The 16,926-nt window shown below is 41.4% G+C and overlaps 1 protein-coding gene across 1 annotated transcript; it reads right to left on the minus strand.

Annotated features, from left to right (window-relative positions):
* Window positions 1–3,713: 3,713 nt before the first annotated feature.
* On the minus strand, window positions 3,714–5,898 carry LOC111385055 (axoneme-associated protein mst101(2)-like). The gene is made up of 4 exons (XM_023009414.1): window positions 5,793–5,898; window positions 5,169–5,312; window positions 4,209–5,083; window positions 3,714–4,097 (listed from the first exon to the last, which is right to left on the minus strand). Exons 1-4 carry the CDS (start codon window positions 5,896–5,898, stop codon window positions 3,714–3,716), a joined length of 1,509 nt encoding a protein of 502 aa, XP_022865182.1.
* Between the last annotated feature and the right edge of the window lie 11,028 nt (window positions 5,899–16,926).

Here is a 16,926-nt window from a genome sequence, read left to right on the forward strand (position 1 = left end):
CGGCTGGGCACGAGTTGTTGAGCTTCATGGATGCATACTCCGGCTACAACCAAATCCCCATGCACCCGACCGATGAAGAGCACACCTCTTTCATCACGGCACGAGGCCTCTATTGCTATAGAATGATGCCTTTCGGGTTGAAAAACGCCAGAGCAACCTACCAAAGACTCGTGAACAAAATATTTACCGACCTCATTGGCAAGACAATGGAGGTCTACGTGGATGACATGCTGGTGAAGAGTTTAGAGGCAGAAAACCACGTAGCGTACCTCAACAACACCTTCCAAATCCTGAGAAGGTACAGGATGAGGCTCAACCCCTTGAAATCTGCCTTTGGGGTGGCTTCCGGCAAGTTCTTGGGGTACATGGTCAAATAGCGAGAAATTAAAGCAAATCCCGAGAAGATTGAGGCTCTGTGCCAGATGAGGCCCCCTCAAAAGTCAAAGGAGGTGCAAAGCTTAACTGGACGAGTGGCAGCACTTAGTCGCTTCGTCTCCAAAGCAATTGACAAGTGCCTCCCATTTTTCAAAGTGCTCAAGGCTAGGAAGAAATTCCAATGGACTGAGGAATGTGAAGAGGCCTTCTAAGTATTGAAAAGGCATTTGGGGCAGGCCTTCCTCCTCTCCAAGCCGAAGCCCGACGACATCTTGCAATTATATCTTGCCGTCTCCAATGACGCCATCAGTTCGGTTCTGATTCGAGAAGAAGGGTCCACCCAACTTCCCGTCTATATACGAGTAAAGCGCTCCTCTCGCCGGAGACCCGATACCCCGATATGGAGAAGCTTGCTTTGGCCTTAATCACGGCCTCTAGGAAATTGAGACCTTACTTCCAAGCTCATACCATCCATGTACTTACAAATTTTTCCCTGAGGCAAGTACTCCAAAAGCCCAATGCCTCAGGAAGATTGTTGAAATGGACAGTGGAACTAAGTGAATTTGACCTTATGTTCAAAGCTAGGGCAGCCATCAAAGGGCAAGCATTGGCTGACTTTGTTGTTGAGTTTGCCAACCTGCCCGAGGTGGATGAAATCATGGAATCCGTCGAACCCCCCACGTGGAGCCTCTTCGTCGATGGCTCAACTGGGGAGGTCGGCTCAGGTGCTGGGGTTGTCTTCATCAGCCCCGAGGGTCACAAACTCACCTCGACCGTGAGGTTCGGATTCAAAGCCACCAACAATGTTGCAGAGTATAAAGCACTCCTTGCAGGCCTCAGACTGGCCAAGGAAATGCAAGTAAAGAAGCTACTCATCAGTAGTGACTCCCAGTTGGTTGTTAGCCAAGTCAATAGTAACTTCTCAGCCAAAGACAAAACGACGGCCTCTTATCTGAAAATGGTGATGAACCTCATCCCATCCTTTGAGAAGTTCGAGTTAACCCAGATTCCCCGCATCAAAAACGCTCATGCGGATGCACTCTCGAAGCTAGCTAGTAGTAAAGACTTGGAGCTACTCACTGTAGTACCTATCGAGCACCTCCTCCTACCTTCTACCGAGGCCCCTAATGTCATGTTGGTCGCTGGAACTCCCACCTGGATGCAACCAATCATAGCATATCTAAAAGACCAGGCGCTGCCCACCAACAAGAATGACGCTTATAAGCTGAGAAGGAGGTCAGCCCACTTCCTTTTCATTGATGATATTCTCTACAAGAGAAGCTTCTCCTCTCCACTCTTACGATGCGTCGGGGGAGAAGAGGCTACCTACATACTAAGAGAAGTCCACGAGGGAATGTGTGGCAACCACTCTGGAGGCCTATATCTGGCACAAAAAATACTGAGGCAAGGGTACTACTGGCCTACTTTGAAACGGGATGCCCTCGAATTCGTGCGAAAATGTGATAAGTGCCAACGATTCTCTCCCGTACAAAGACGACCATCACAGGACTTGACTGCAATCTCCAGCCCTGGCCCTTCTCGAAATGGGGGGTGGACCTCATAGGCCCCCTACCTAAGGGTAGAGGAGGTGCAAGTTTTGCAATAGTGGCCATTGATTACTTCACAAAGTGGGTCGAAGCTGAACCACTGGCAAAAATCATGGAAGCAAACACCTCCAAGTTCTTATGGAAGAATATTATTTGCCGGTTCGGAATTCCCTACTCAATCGTCCCAGACAATGGCAGGCAATTCGATAACAAGAGGGTTAGAGAACTGTGTAAAGATCTTGACATAAAGAAGCACTTCTCTACACCTCACCACCCACGAGCTAATGGCCAAGTTGAAGCCGTAAACAAGACAATCAAGCACGTCCTAAAAAGGAAGCTTGATGTATCCAAGGGAGCTTGGGTTGATGAGCTGCCCCAAGTACTTTGGGCAATCCGAACCACCATCAGGACCCCAACTGGGGAGACCCCTTTCCTCATGGCTTTTTTGGGATTGAGGCGATGAGCCCCGTGGAGGTCGGACTCCCATCTCCACGGCGTATGCACTTCAGCGAAGTGACCAACGACGAGCTCCGGAGGCTCGACCTCGATTTCATTGAGGAGAGAAGGGATGACTCCCAGCTAAGGCTAGGCACCTATCAAAGAAAGATGACAAGGTACTTCAACTCCAAAGTCAAAAAGAAGTCATTCCGAATCAACGATCTTGTGCTCAGGAGGGTCTTCCCATCTTCAAAAGAACTTGGTTCCGGCTCCCTGGGGCCGAACTGGGAAGGTCTATACAAGATCAGAGAAGAAATCCGACCGGGAACCTACTGGATTGAAGACATGAACGGCAAGGCACAACCCCGTCCATGGAACATTGAACACCTCAGAATCTTCTATCAATGAATTGTATCATGCTGGATGACTTTCCCAGCCTTTGTAATATTTCTATGGCTCAATAAAATGCATTGATTAAATCGTGTCATACTGCGTCGTCGCCTCGGAGGAGAGGCTCGGGACACACATGCGGGCCACCTCGCTTGAACTCCGAGACTCTAGCACATGCCTCCCTTTGGCCTTGCTGAACGCCAAGGAGAGAAGCCTCAACATGGCTGCACCATCCACCATGTCTGGGATGTGTCGTCACCTCGGAGGAGAGGCTCGGGACCCACCTCTGGGCCACCTCGCTTGAACTCCGAGGCGCTAGCACATGCCTCCCTTTGGCCTTGCTGAACGCCAAGGGGAGAAGCATCAACATGGCTACACCATCCACCATGTCTGGGATGCGTCGTCACCTCGGAGGAGAGGCTCGGGACCCACCTCTGGGCCACCTCGCTTGAACTCCGAGGCGCTAGCACATGCTTCCCTTTGGCCTTGCTGAACGCCAAAGGGAGAAGCCACAACCCTACAGTCCGAGGCTCATACTGTTGGCTTAAGTCCGATCTCCTTAAGTCATGTCAATGTGCTTAAGTCCGAGGTTCACGCTGTTCATCTCCTTAAGTCATGTCAATTTGCTTAAGTCCGAGGTTCGTACAGTTCATCTCCTTAAGTTATGTAAATGTGCTTAAGTCCGAGGTTCGCAGAGTTCATCTCCTTAAGTTTTGTTAATTTGCTTAAGTCCGAGGTTCGCACAACTCATCTCCTCAAGTTATGCTCATTTATTTCAGTCCGAGGCTCACAAAGTTATTTAGTTCATGCTTACATCAAGTTCCAGTTCATTTGTTTAACGAGGTATAAAAACATAGACAAAAAGCAACAATGAAAGAAGAAAGACATTATATTGATATTCCAAAGGTTACAAAGGAGGGCCTCTGGCCATTACATCCAAATTACTGAAAAATAAAACCTAGTCTATGCCTGGCTAGATGACGGAGGCGCCTCGGCAATAGGGGCTTCGGCAACTTGGGCATCAGTAGTTGTTTTCTCTGCCTCGGCACTTGGGGCTTCGGCATCAACTTCTTCATCACCTTGGACCTCCTCAACTGGGGTCTGAGGTACCTCATCCACAAATTCGGACCTAAGTTGAGCCAGGTCCAAATTGGGATACAGCTCCTCTGCCCTCTCTAGCACTTCGGCATAGGCGAAGTTCCTCCAGTACGAGCTGAAGCTTTTGTACTCCTCTGTAGTGTGGAAATTGGCGATGTATTCCTTCACCGCCTCTTCCCTTGCAGTTCGGGCCTCTTCTCTGGAAACCGAGGCGTCGTTCATGTACCACTTCGCCTGGCCTTCGAGAAACTGATAGGCATCTCAAGCACCGGCCAAGGAGAGATTCTCCTTCTCAAGAGCCTCAGCAGTCACCTTTTGGTGCTCATTGGAGACCTCCACCTTCTTTGTCAAGGAGGCCACCTCGCACTGTGACTCATATACTTCCTTCTTTAGGGCCTCAATTTGGGCCAAAGCAAACTCAAGCTTCGCTGCCTCTTCAACCCTCTGGGCGTTGGCTTCTTCGGCCTCGACCTTAGCAGTTTTAACCTCCTCTGCAAGGGAGGCAGCCTTCCCCTCCGAGGCGTGGGTCCTGGTCTGGAATTCGCTCAAGGCCTCCCTGCATTCGAGCGCGAGGCCAAAGCTTCGGGCGCTTTGGCTCACCAGTGCCCTTGTCAAGTCTGTGGCATCACAAGACGAGGCATGTAGCTGCCACCTCTCTATCCAGAACTTGTAAAAGCTCTCGGTGGCACTTCTGATTTCCTCAGGGAGAGCCTCCATCAAGGCTGGGGCCAGCTCTTCCTCCCTCCCAGCTAGGAAGTTTGGAGACTTCCCCTTCTCCCGAACCGGCTTCTCCTTTGCTGCCTCCTCTTCAGTGGCTTCTGCAGCTCGCCTTGCAGCCTCAACTCTAGCCTCTTCGGCCTCTACCTCTCTTACCATCTCCATTTTGATGGCTTTAGAGGCTGCAGCAAGAAGCTTCAGCTCTCCAGTCTGTTCGGCCCTATGGGACACTGAGGTCCCAAACTTGCCAGCTGAGCTGGAGATGTGCACCAGCTTCCTCTTCTTAGTCTCCTCAGAGACTTTCTCCTTGCCCCGAGGCTCCTTAGGCTTCTTTGGCCTCTGAGTAGTTGCCTCCTCCGAAGCTCTGGGAGTGCAGTCCTTGGACAGGCGCTCAACCCTGCCTCGGACTTCCTTTGCCCCACTGGACCCAAGCTTCAGGGGCCTCGCCTTCGCAGTAGAAGTGGCCTTCAAGATAGAGGCCATGTCCGGAGCTGGGTACTCCCTCTTTTTGAATTTGTCTGCACAATATGTCAGATCAGCATCAGCATCAGCATAAGAAACAATAAGGATAAAAACAAAGGATCAAGTGTTGGGGCCTCATACCTCTGGATGCCATCAGCTCGAAGTCCAAAAAGTATCTGCTTCTATCAATCAGGTGATCGAAGTACCGAAGCTTCAGAGGCCTCTTGTAAATGTCCTCTATCACCTCGAATTCCTCCCTGCTGAGCTCAAACCTCGTACTACTGTCTGCAAAGGAACCTCCAACAGTTAGACGAATTCATATTCTGACTTCAAAAGACAAGCAGAGGTCGGGAGACTCACGAGCTTCGTAGTACTGGGTCGGCACTGTGCATGACAGGGCTTTGTCGCCCTCCACTGCCTGCCATTTACCTCGCACCCAGAACCAGGACTCCTTCCATCCCTTGATAGAGGAAGGAAGTCCCACCACAAAGGGTGCGTGAGCCCCCCAAGGCGTGAGGTAGTACCACCCCCTTGACTCCTTCCCAATTACCCGGGGCTGGAACAGGGTCATGAACACATGAAGAGGCATGTCCTCCCCAAGTGACACTTCCTTCCACAGGAAGTACGAGCCGACCAGCTGGCTCCACCCATTCGGCAGAACCTGGGTCGGCGACAGCATGAATTTCCTAAGCACCGCCCTAAAGAAAGGGTGCAGAGGAAGACGCATACCTGCCTTGAACAGGTATTCACTCACGGCCACGCAGCCGGGCCTCGGATAGCAGGCCCGCTCGTTCAGCTCGGGCACTAACATTTCTATGTTATGGGGTACACTGTACCTCTCCCTAAGTTCCCCCAACCTCTTCCCCGTCATATTCGAGGGCACTCTAAAAGCCCCTCACTCCTAGGTATAATCTACAGCCTCCTCGGCCATGGCATACCTATCCACCTCGGACATCCCCCCATGACCTACCCCATAGTCTAAAGACGCCATTGTAACAAGCTCCCTACCCGAAGTGGACTCCATTTTGTCAGTATAAAGACAGTAACAAGGGTTTTTTATGCAAACAATATCTAAACGAGTTTGACACAAATGGAGACTGGTCGGAATTTAATATCACAGACAACCTCGACGCCGGAAAATTGGAGATTTGAGAGAATTTCAGAGTGCAAAAGTGTTCAAAAATCCTGAAAATTGGGATTTTCTCGCCTTTTATAAAGGTCTAAGACAAACCCCAGCCGTCAGATCAAATCTCAGTCAATTCGAGCCCTCTATTTCAGATCCAATCCGAGGCGTTGAATTCAAACAGTTTTTAAATCCTATGCCTCAGATTTATGCGTGCCTCCCACGCACCTCTCCAACGCGTCTGCTTCTAGAAACGCCAACTGCCCTCATAATTGCATTTTTAATTCGACGGCAGCAGCGTGGAAGTCGTAATGGTTCAGCCACCTTTCCTCGAAAACAAGCACAAAACATCAAATCATTGGCACAGCAACCAACGCACAATCATTACCATTGGACCTTGGCAAGCTTCGCAGGTTCGATTTCCTGAACCACCTCGGCTTCTCTCCTCACCATTCCGCATCAAAGCCTCGCAGGTTCGATTTCCTGAACCACCTCGGCTTCCTTCTCGCCATTCAGCAATCAAGCCTCGCAGGTTCGATTTTCTCAACCACTTCGGCTTCATCACATTTCAGCCTTCACAAGCCTCGCAGGTTCGGTTTATTCAACCACCTCGGCTTCTTCATCATTCATCCGCGGCAACACTTCTCAAACCCCAACCATGATATAAATATCTATACTTGGACTTGGGGGACTATTATTTGGGGTTCAAAAATTCTTTCAACTTCTACTCCATTAAAGGCCTCGCATTACATTAATGATTATACTTGGACTTGGGGGACTATTGTTGCGTGTTGTCACACCTGTCGTACCCACCTGGACCAATGGCCCACTCATCCTGATCCACGTGGAGTCCTGCCGAGGTGGGCTACATTCGAACTGCTTCGAGCTGAGGTCCATCCACCGAGGCACCACGATCCGACGTACTCTGCCGAAGTCCAACTGCCGAGCCCCATGACCCAAAGCATGGAACCTGTTGAATTTAGCTGAGGTCCTCAGGTGGAGGTATTTGTCAAATGGTCGAAGCCCCGAAACTGATGCGCGAGCCTCCTAACCACAAGGAGTTTCCTCCACTATCACTTCTCCCAAGAGATCGTCTGCTCAGAGATCTTATTCGAATGACTGATGGAACGTTTGTCACAAGCATAAAGGTCAAATCTTATCACTAGTATAAAGGACCTTCGCAAGCAATAAATGCGCCGTAAGCTAGCAAGTCAAGTCCCATACCTAAGAACAGACGTTTGAATTAAGGAGATGAGGCCACGTGCCACTTCATCCAAGGGCTCCCATTTCATATGTATCACTATAAATACTCACATTGTGTAATGTCAAAGGTTAATGCAAGAATCAATACTAAAGACTACATTTACTCAACTCTCTCTCATTTAGTTGCAATACACAAATCGAGTTTATACACTTTTACATATATATTTACGAGCACCAGTTGGTAATTATTGTACAATCGGATTACGAACAACCCGCCGGATTCTATACGTCACCGTCCCGCGTCGTTTGGCTACTCCCACGCCCCTTTAAACCGCTCGTTTTAGACCGTCCACGTGTCTTAGCGTGTTGGACATTCGCCCACGCAAGTGCGGGTGGGACCGACATCTGTTGGCGCACTTTTTGAGGTCAACACTAGCAGTTTCTGCTAAGAAAATAATTTTATGTCAAACAAATATTAAGTTTTTACGGCATAAATTTTTCAAGGAACCATTACCCCAATTCAAAGAAGTTTAGATTTTTCAAGTAGATTTTCAGACGAAATATTAGATAAAACAAGTCTTCAAAGGTTTTTAGGGTGTGTCATTTACATTGTCGATTAAGTTACGTAGGCATTCTCAAACAGAAGTTTCAAGATCAACGACAATAGGTCTGATACCATTCTGAAATATGGATTGGTGCTCAAAAGAATTATTTTACTATCAAAAAAGAAATTTTATCAATAGTACTATGTATTACCAAGTTTCAAGATGATATTATATATAAAACTTTTATTGTCAAAATTGATTGTAAAGTTTCAAAAGATGTACTACAAAAAGATATAAAGAATCTTATCTCAAAACTAATATTTGCGAGGTGGTAATCTATTTTGTCATGCTTTGATTTCGAAATTCAATATTTAGATGGAAAACCTAATGCTTTTACTAGATCTTTTTACAAGGAAATTCTTATAAGGTAAGGTTTGGAATTCTATAAATAGAGAGATACTTCAAGAGATAGACCAATTATCACTACAAAGTTTGAACTCAAGCGCAAATTTAGTTTCGTCCAAAAAGACAACTCTAAATTTTAGGTAATATACTGAAAAAAAAAATCATTTCAAAATTCTATCAAGACAATTAAACATTTGATATTTGTCTTCCAAAAACTCCTAAAAACCCCAAGCCCAGCCAACCTCAAAAAGGCTGTGAAAACTGGAACTTAAAAATGGCCAGCAATAAATCAGCTGCAGTAATTAAAAAAAAAAAAAAGAAAAAAAAGAAAAAAAAAAGTTTCAACACTACATCAAAAAGATTACTCGACCAGCTGTCGATCTTAAAAGACAGTGGACTACTCGATTTGCATCAAAAGAAGAATGCCTTCAAAACATACTTCCACAAGGATTTTGGTTTCTGCTAGATGATATCAAGAAAACCAAAACGTATTATGAATTCATTCTTCAGTATATCAATTTAGCAGAAATAACTCATAAGCCAACCTCTATAAAAATAGATTTTTCAAAATTCAAAATTTTAATTGTCCTCTCCTTCAAAGATTGGGGACACTCATGGGAATGCAAAAAATTCAATGTTCAAGAAAAAATATCTCATTCACAATTTAATTATTTCGATTATAAACATGTATGGTATTATGTCTTCTATAGCAGACCAATTTCTCATTCTTGGTTTATTATGTTTGATCTTGAACGCCAAACAGGTTTTCCAACATGGTTTAAAAACTAATTCTTGTATTTTGGAATTGAGAAATAGATATTTCAAGGTCTCGTTTTTCAGGGATTTCAATATTTCAAAGCACAAGAAACCAAATTTTAAAAGAACGAGAACGATCATTTTTCAATTTTCAAGAATCTTTAAAGTCTCATGGATATTTTGTTGGGACTTCCATATTCAAGCAGACGGTGAAACACAATATTCCCCAAAACATATTATTAGGATACTCAAGATAAAATGGTGGGAAATTGTCCAAAAGTAATCCTGGATTGAAAGTCGCGCAATTCAAGTTACAGAGAACTCAAATAAAGCTTCTAGAATTCCTAACAATAAATAAACAAATTGATGGCAATGATTGCTCAGTGCGAAGATCTTGAAGAATTTGTACCATTAACTCGACAAGTTTCCTCTCTAGCAGAATTAGCTCCAAATACATCGAAAGCTCCAAGTTCATTTGGATTAGACACTGAATACTATGTCCAAGAAAACGCTGATGATTGTTATGGCATATAGATGATTTGGTGGATGACCGGTAATCTGATCCAATAACGTATATCCTTTGAAAGAAAATGCAACGATTCAAGTGGTCCTTCAAAACGTCAATAAAAGAGAAATAATTGTCCTTTAAAGTTTCAAAAGCATTTAGCAAGTAATAGACAGAACTGCTAACTGTCTTTTAAAGCAGTCTATTCAAAAGCAAGTGGATAACAGTCATAATTGTCCTTTTAGAGTATATTTAAAAGCAGGTGAACCACGGTCACAATTGTCCCTTTAAGATTCATTCATCAAATTGGATGAACCTTTTAAGTGTGAAGAATTCAAGACCTCTATATAAAGGAGAAACTCTTTGAGAAAAAAGACACAGTGTAATCTCAGAGATATAAGAATTCTCCTTGTAATATATCATCTGTTTTTAACTTTATATTTTTCATAATATTTCTTTGAGATCTTTTTCAAGAAAAATTGTAATTATTCAAGGTCTAACTAGTCAAGTTATTATTTAAAGTTAATGTTACTATTCAAAAAATTAATGTACACACACGATGATGTTACACAACAATCCATTTTGTCCCTGTAAAATTGGTCAGATTAAGATCATACGTTTAAACTTTAGCTAATTAACATATTTTTGGATGGAAATCATTAAAAGTTTTTCTAATGCACATTTGTTAAACCCTTGTTTGGTAGGGATTAAATTCAAATTTCTAGTAAATTTTGCAAAAAATTGATGAAATATGTGGTTGAAAAGTTGTGGGTCCCACAAATATGCGGTTAAAATTAATTGTTGACTTTGATTTAAAATAAAATCTTGATTTTAATCAATACCAAACAAGTGTTAAAACATTTGAGACTGTGATGTACATTTTTGAAATGTTTAAACCTTGTAAAAATTTTCCTTTTTAAAAAGTAATTAAAAGTTAAAGATCATTTCTTCTTTTTAAATCGGTTAAATTATTAACAAAAAGTTGATTTTTGGATTGAAAGATAGTCTTTTATGTGTTATTCTTGGTATATATAAGAGGTACATAAAGGTGTCCATTACGGACACCCAGTGCCCCGGTTGCGGTGTATAGGCACCCTTATGAACACTCTTATATACTTGGTGATGTATACTAAGAATAATCCTTCTTTTATTGCACATTTTGGAGGGTGTATTCAATCGAGATTTTTAAAAACTCTTTGAAATTTAGCCCTCGTTTGAGCTTCATTAAATTTATAAAAATAATCTTTTTGTATAATATTTTTGTATAACACTGTTGACAATGTTGTTTGTGGCAAAAAAGTGTGATTGAAAATATGAATTATTTTTTAAACTGTTTGATGACAACATGCCACATGGCATATTGTCAACAATGTTGTCAAAATAATTGTACATCAAGCATTGTTCAAATTTATAATATATTTCTATATCTATTTTTTTTAACCACACATTTTCTAATAAAAATAATATTTTTCTAAATCAAAAATATTTTCTTCTTTTTCAACCACACATTCTTTAAAAAGTACTATTCCAAAAATCATAATATCAAATAATGAGGGCCTGTAATTGAACAGAGAATTGGGGAATTTTTTCTATATATTATTCATTGGAAATCACGATATATATACATGTACAATCTCTCTCTAAGATATGCTAATCTCTCTAGTTAATTACGTTAATTTAGCTACTGAAATTAGGCTAATTAGAGACTAATTAGCTCGTAATGTTAGCCTATTATTCCGTAACACTCCCCCTCAAGTTGGAGCATAGATATTAATCATGCCCAACTTGTTATAAAGATACTCAACCCTAGTCCCATTTAATGCCTTTGTGAAGATATCCCCAAGTTGCTCACCAGTCTTCACATAACCAGTAGAGATTATATTTTCCTGAATTTTCTCACAAGTGAAATGACAGTCGACCTCAATGTGTTAAGTCCTTTCATGGTATACTGGATTTGAGGCGATATGAATGGCAGCTTGGTTGTCACACCAGAGTTTTGCTGGTACCGAAGGCTTCAATCCAACCTCGGCTAGAAGATGTTGTATCCACAAAATTTCACATGTAGTCTGGGCAATGGCTCTGTACTCCGATTTTGCACTGGATCGGGATACGACATTCTGCTTCTTGCTCCTCTAGGACACAAGGTTTCTACCAACGAAGATGCAATATCCTGTAGTAGACCGTCTATTAATTTTAGATTCAGCCCAATCAGCATCTGCAAAGCCTTCAATGCAAAAATGTCCGTGATTGTCACACACTATACCAAGGCCAGGAGCTCTTTTTAGGTAACACGGTATTTGTTCCAATGCTGTCCAATGATTTACTGTAGGTGCAGACATAAATTGGCTAACAACACTGACAGCATAAGCTATATCTGGACGAGTCACTGTAAGATAATTTAGTTTCCCATAATTTAGTTTCCCAACTAGTCTCTTGTATTTTTCTGGATCATCAAAGAAATCACAATCATCTTTTGTAAGATGTACATTAGGAACCATTGGAGTGTTGCATGGCTTGGCTCCCATCTTTCCGGTTTCTGCCAACAGATCAAGTATATACTTTCTTTGAGACAAGAATATCCCTTTTTTGCTTCTTATTACTTCTATTCCGAAAAAATATTTTAGTTGGTCCAAGTTTTTTGTGTGAAATTTGGTATGCAGAAATAACTAGAGAGGGGAGATTCCTGCGCAATCATCTCATGTAATGATAATGTTATCAATATAAACAACAAGAAGAATAATGCCAGCTGCTGACTGTCTGTAGAAGACTGAGTGATCACATTTGCTCTTCTTCAACCCAAACTCTTGAGCTACTTCATTGAACTTGCCAAACCAGGCACGGGGACTCTGTTTTAGACCATACAGAGATTTCTTTATATGACAGACTTTCCCATACTCCCCCTGAGCAACAAATCCAAGTGGTTGCTCCATTTATACCTCTTCCTGGAGATCACCATGAAGGAATGCATTCTTGATATCCAACTGGTGTAAGGGCCAATCTTGGGATGCAGCAATGTATATAAATAGACGGACAAATGTAAGTTTGGCCACCAGAGAGAAGGTATCATTATAATCCACTCCATAAGTCTGAGCAAATCCTTTTGCAACAAGTCTGGCTTTAAGTCTTGCTACAGAACCATCTGGATTGGCCTTGACAGCAAAGACTTATTTGCATTTCACAGCTTTCTTGCCTTTAGGCATATCTGCTAACTTCCATGTGTGATTTTCATCTAGAGCGTGTATCTTCTCAAATACTGCATTATTCCATCCAGGCTGACTCAAGGCTTCTTTTACTGTTCTAAGCATATAGATTGAATCTAAAGAGGCAATTAAAGAACTAGACGCAGGAGACAGATGGTCGTAAGAAATGAAGTTAGCTATGGGATAAATAGATTTAGGGAGAGTACGCTGACGTTTACCTTTGCAAAGACTAATGGGAAGGTCAAGGTCGTTTGGAGAATCAGATGACGAAGTAGCTGGTGCAGGACATGTATCATTGTTCTCTTGCCTTCTGGTATAAACGTGGATAATAGGCGGCTTTACTTGAGTAGGAGGTCGCTCATTAGAGGTTCCGGGAGATGTAAGAGAAGCACCATCATCTGATTGCTCAATAGAAGCACTTGGATGTGAGATTTGGTAGATTAGCCACTCATCTTTCTCTCCCTGACTTGTAGAGATGGAGTGAGAGGAGAAGAATGGTGTATTTTCTAAAAAGATCACATCAGTAGAAACTAGGTATTTATGGAGATCAGGTGAGTAGCATCGATACCCTTTTTGAAGACGAGAATACCCTAGAAAAGCACACTTCAAGACTTTTGGATCCAGTTTAGTAACAAATGGCCTTACATTACGAACGTAACAGGTGCTTCTAAATACCTGTGGTTCCACTGGAAACAATGACTTATTTGGAAATAGAATACTATATGAAATATCCCCGTTAAGTATTGTAGATGGCATGCGATTAATCAGAAAACATGTTGTAGAGACGGCATCAGCCCAGAACTGCTTAGGAACCTTCATTTGAAACAGGAGAGCTCAAGCTGTTTCAAGTAGATGTCTATTATTTCTCTCAGTAACTCCATTTTTAGGAGTATCAATATAAGAGGATTGATGAATAATCTCATGTTGAGTCATGTAAGTCTGGAATGAGTCTGACATATATTCTTTTGCATTATCACTTCTTAGTATATGCACAGAAGTATTAAATTGGGTTTCAATTTTGGGCCCGTTTGGTAGGAATTTTGAGAATTGATTTTTTGACCGTTCGAAGAAAAGTGGGGTCCACATGTGAGAGAAGAAGTCAAAAATTACGGCTTGAATAGTAAAATAACGGTCAAAAAATCAATTTTTTGGGGCAAAAAATCCCTACCAAATGGGGCCTTTAGCATAAAATGCATAAAAATGAAAGAACAGTTCAGATCAATTTTTTATAAAGTAAATCCATGTCATTCGAGAAAAATCATCCAAAAAAGTAATAAAATATCTAAACCCAGTTTTAGACACAACAGGACATGGTCCCTAAACATCAGAATGAACCAACTCAAAAGTAGACTCAGCTTGTTTATTAATTCTTGGACCTAATGAGCTACGGTGATGTTTTACAAAATGACATGACTCACAATCTAGTGAAGATACATCGTGGAATTGAGGGTATAGTTTTTTCAATGTAGATAGAGATGGATGTCCCAACTGAAAATGTGCTATAATTGGGGAGCTGGTACTGGAACAAGCAACTAATCGAGGCACCCACGTATCAAGAATATAAAGACCATCAGATACATGTCCTTTACCAATAATTTGCTTCGTCATAAGATCCTGAAAAAGGCAATGATCAGGAAAGAATGAGATACAACAATTAAGATCCTTGGTAAGTCTACTTACAGAGATCAAATTAAAAGCAAGTTTTGGTAGACTCAGAACAGATGACAAGGTAATAGAGAAAGTTGGTTTAACAATTCCAAATCCCACAATGTTATAGGTTGACCCATCAACTATGGTAACAGGAGAGGGAGCTTTGTGTGATCGAAAGCTAGAGAAGGTACTAGAATTACCTGTCATGTGATCTGTGGCCCCTGAATCAATCACCCATTTCTTTGAAGAGGAGATAAGACATGTTTTACCTGACTCAGCAAGGGCAGTAACTGGAGTGGATTCCTTCAATGATTCTTGATACTGAGAGAATTTGTCATACTCATCACCTGATATCATAGCAGTTTTCTCAAAAGATGAACTAAGAGCAGCAGCAACATTGGTGGTTTGAGTTCTCTGATTGCGATTCTGCAATTTCCTACAGTATGGCTTGGTGTGGCCTAGCTCATGGCAGTAGTAGTACACAACGTTCCTTGAATCATTGTTACGATTATCAGTAGTCTTGTTTCCTCTTCCCCTATTGTTGGGCCTCCTTGTATAGTCACTTCCCTCTCCTTTGGTAACAAGAGCATTATTTTGCTGAATAGGTGATGTATTTTCAGTGCATAGGACTCTACTGAAGACGTCTTTAAGAGAGGGAATTTCAGAGCTAGAGAGAATTTGAGATTTGGAAGTCTCGAATTTAGGAGGAAGACCAGTCAGGAAGCTCATAACCGCCATTTGCTCCCTTTGAACTTGCTGAATTTTGACATCAATGCTGAATGGCAATAGCATATTAAGTTCTTCATACGTCCTTTTAAAGTTCATGAAATAAGTTTTGAGGGACTTGGTTTCCTTTTCAGCACGGTAAAAAGCCTTACAAACTTCATAAATTCTTGACACATTTCCTTTGCTAGGAATACAAAAACTCCAGATAGTCCATTAGCTCTTTTACAAATTCGAGTGATTAATTAAACCAATTACCTCACTGTCGATGGAATTTCTGATTTGTAAAAAGAGTTTTACATCTTCTCTCAACCAACTTTGTTTGGTATCATCTTTAGATGGATCTTTAGTTAAGTGATCATCTTTGTCTATGCTCCTTAAATAGACTCTAATCGTCTTACTCCATTCCAGATAATTAGTGCTATTCAATTTATGTTCAGTGATTTTGGACATCACTGGAATGATCTCGCTCACAGATCCCTTGAACTCAATTATCATTCAATTATCCAATAATAGGCAGATTGAAAGACACAATTAATCCAACCCAAACAAAAGTCCACAAATAATCCATCAAGTCAGAAATTATCCAAAGAGAAGCCCGTGATACAGAACCCAATTAAATTCAATTTAACCCAACAGTTAATGAACAAATCTTGGCCTAATTAAATTCATGTTACTTTATTACCTTCACCACAGAAGTCCACAATCTCCAATCGTCAACAATGAAAATCAGAAACCTCCACACAGAAAACCATCGAAATCGCAAAGAAAGCAGTCAAAATAAGAAATTTTCCAGCTACGAATTCGAGGAACGAGACTCGCACGAGAGAGTCACACGCAGCAGAGCACCGGCACCACACTAAGTCGGCTGCTTCCGCTCAATGGAGAATCGTCGAGGGCAAAGGAGGTCGATGACAACCTTGGGATCGACCACAGACTTCAATTACACAGATAAAACAGAAGGTCAGCTCCGTCCATGCTCACCGCACTAAGGCAATCGTAAATTTCCAACAGCACCAACAAACCACCAGTCGATACACTTCGACAATTGCGAAGGGTCACTTGACCTCTCTAAAGTTGGTACCGAAAATCAAGAGACTCAATCCCACAAGATTCAGAGTAGCCCTGATACCATGTAATTGAACAGAGAATTGGGGAATTTTTTCTATATATTATTCATTGGAAATCACGATATATATACATGTATAATCTCTCTAAGGTATGCTAATCTCTCTAGTTAATTACGTTAATTTAGCTACTGAAATTAGGCTAATTAGAGACTAATTAGCTCGTAATGTTAGCCTATTATTCTGTAAAAGGGCCAAACGGGGACTTAAAAAGTTTAATGGATTCAATGTAGATTTTTAGAGATTCTTTAGAAGTATTGATGTATTCAACTGAAACTTCTATATTCAATTAAAACTTTTATAACTCTTTGGATATTTACATTGTTAATGACTTTTATAAAAGTCTTTAGGGTATTAACTTTTAAACAAAAAGTACTAAAATAAAATCTCAAAATTTGTCACTCATTTATTCCAAGATTTCAGGAGACTTTGACAAAAAAATAAAATAAAAAAATTAATATGTATTTTTTATTTTTTTATATTTCCATTCCTTTTTTCCTTCTACGAATATTAGAGTCATGATTAAAAGTAATTTTTTTCTACTGATTTTATCTGTTCTATTTTCCCTTTTTTTCCCTCTCTATTTATTTTATGGAAAGTTAAATTGTAACTAAATATTTTGATAATTAGCTTCTTTTGTTACTCATTAAAGGTACGTCATA

The sequence above is a fragment of the Olea europaea genome, unplaced genomic scaffold (genome assembly GCF_002742605.1).
Source record: "Olea europaea var. sylvestris unplaced genomic scaffold, O_europaea_v1 scaffold3077, whole genome shotgun sequence".
Classification (NCBI taxonomy): domain Eukaryota; kingdom Viridiplantae; phylum Streptophyta; class Magnoliopsida; order Lamiales; family Oleaceae; genus Olea; species Olea europaea.

What these genes read in the sequence shown, in the direction of transcription:
- LOC111385055 (XM_023009414.1), bottom strand. Translation starts at nt 5,898, where the DNA reads ATGACGGGGAAGAGGTTGGGGGAACTTAGGGAGAGGTACAGTGTACCC. An exon ending in GGCCTGCTATCCGAGGCCCG is followed by an intron (nt 5,313 to 5,792) that starts GCTGCGTGGCCG and finishes GTTCCTTTGCAG; the next exon opens with ACAGTAGTACGAGGTTTGAG. An exon ending in TATATGAGTCACAGTGCGAG is followed by an intron (nt 4,098 to 4,208) that starts GTGGCCTCCTTG and finishes GATGCCTATCAG; the next exon opens with TTTCTCGAAGGCCAGGCGAA.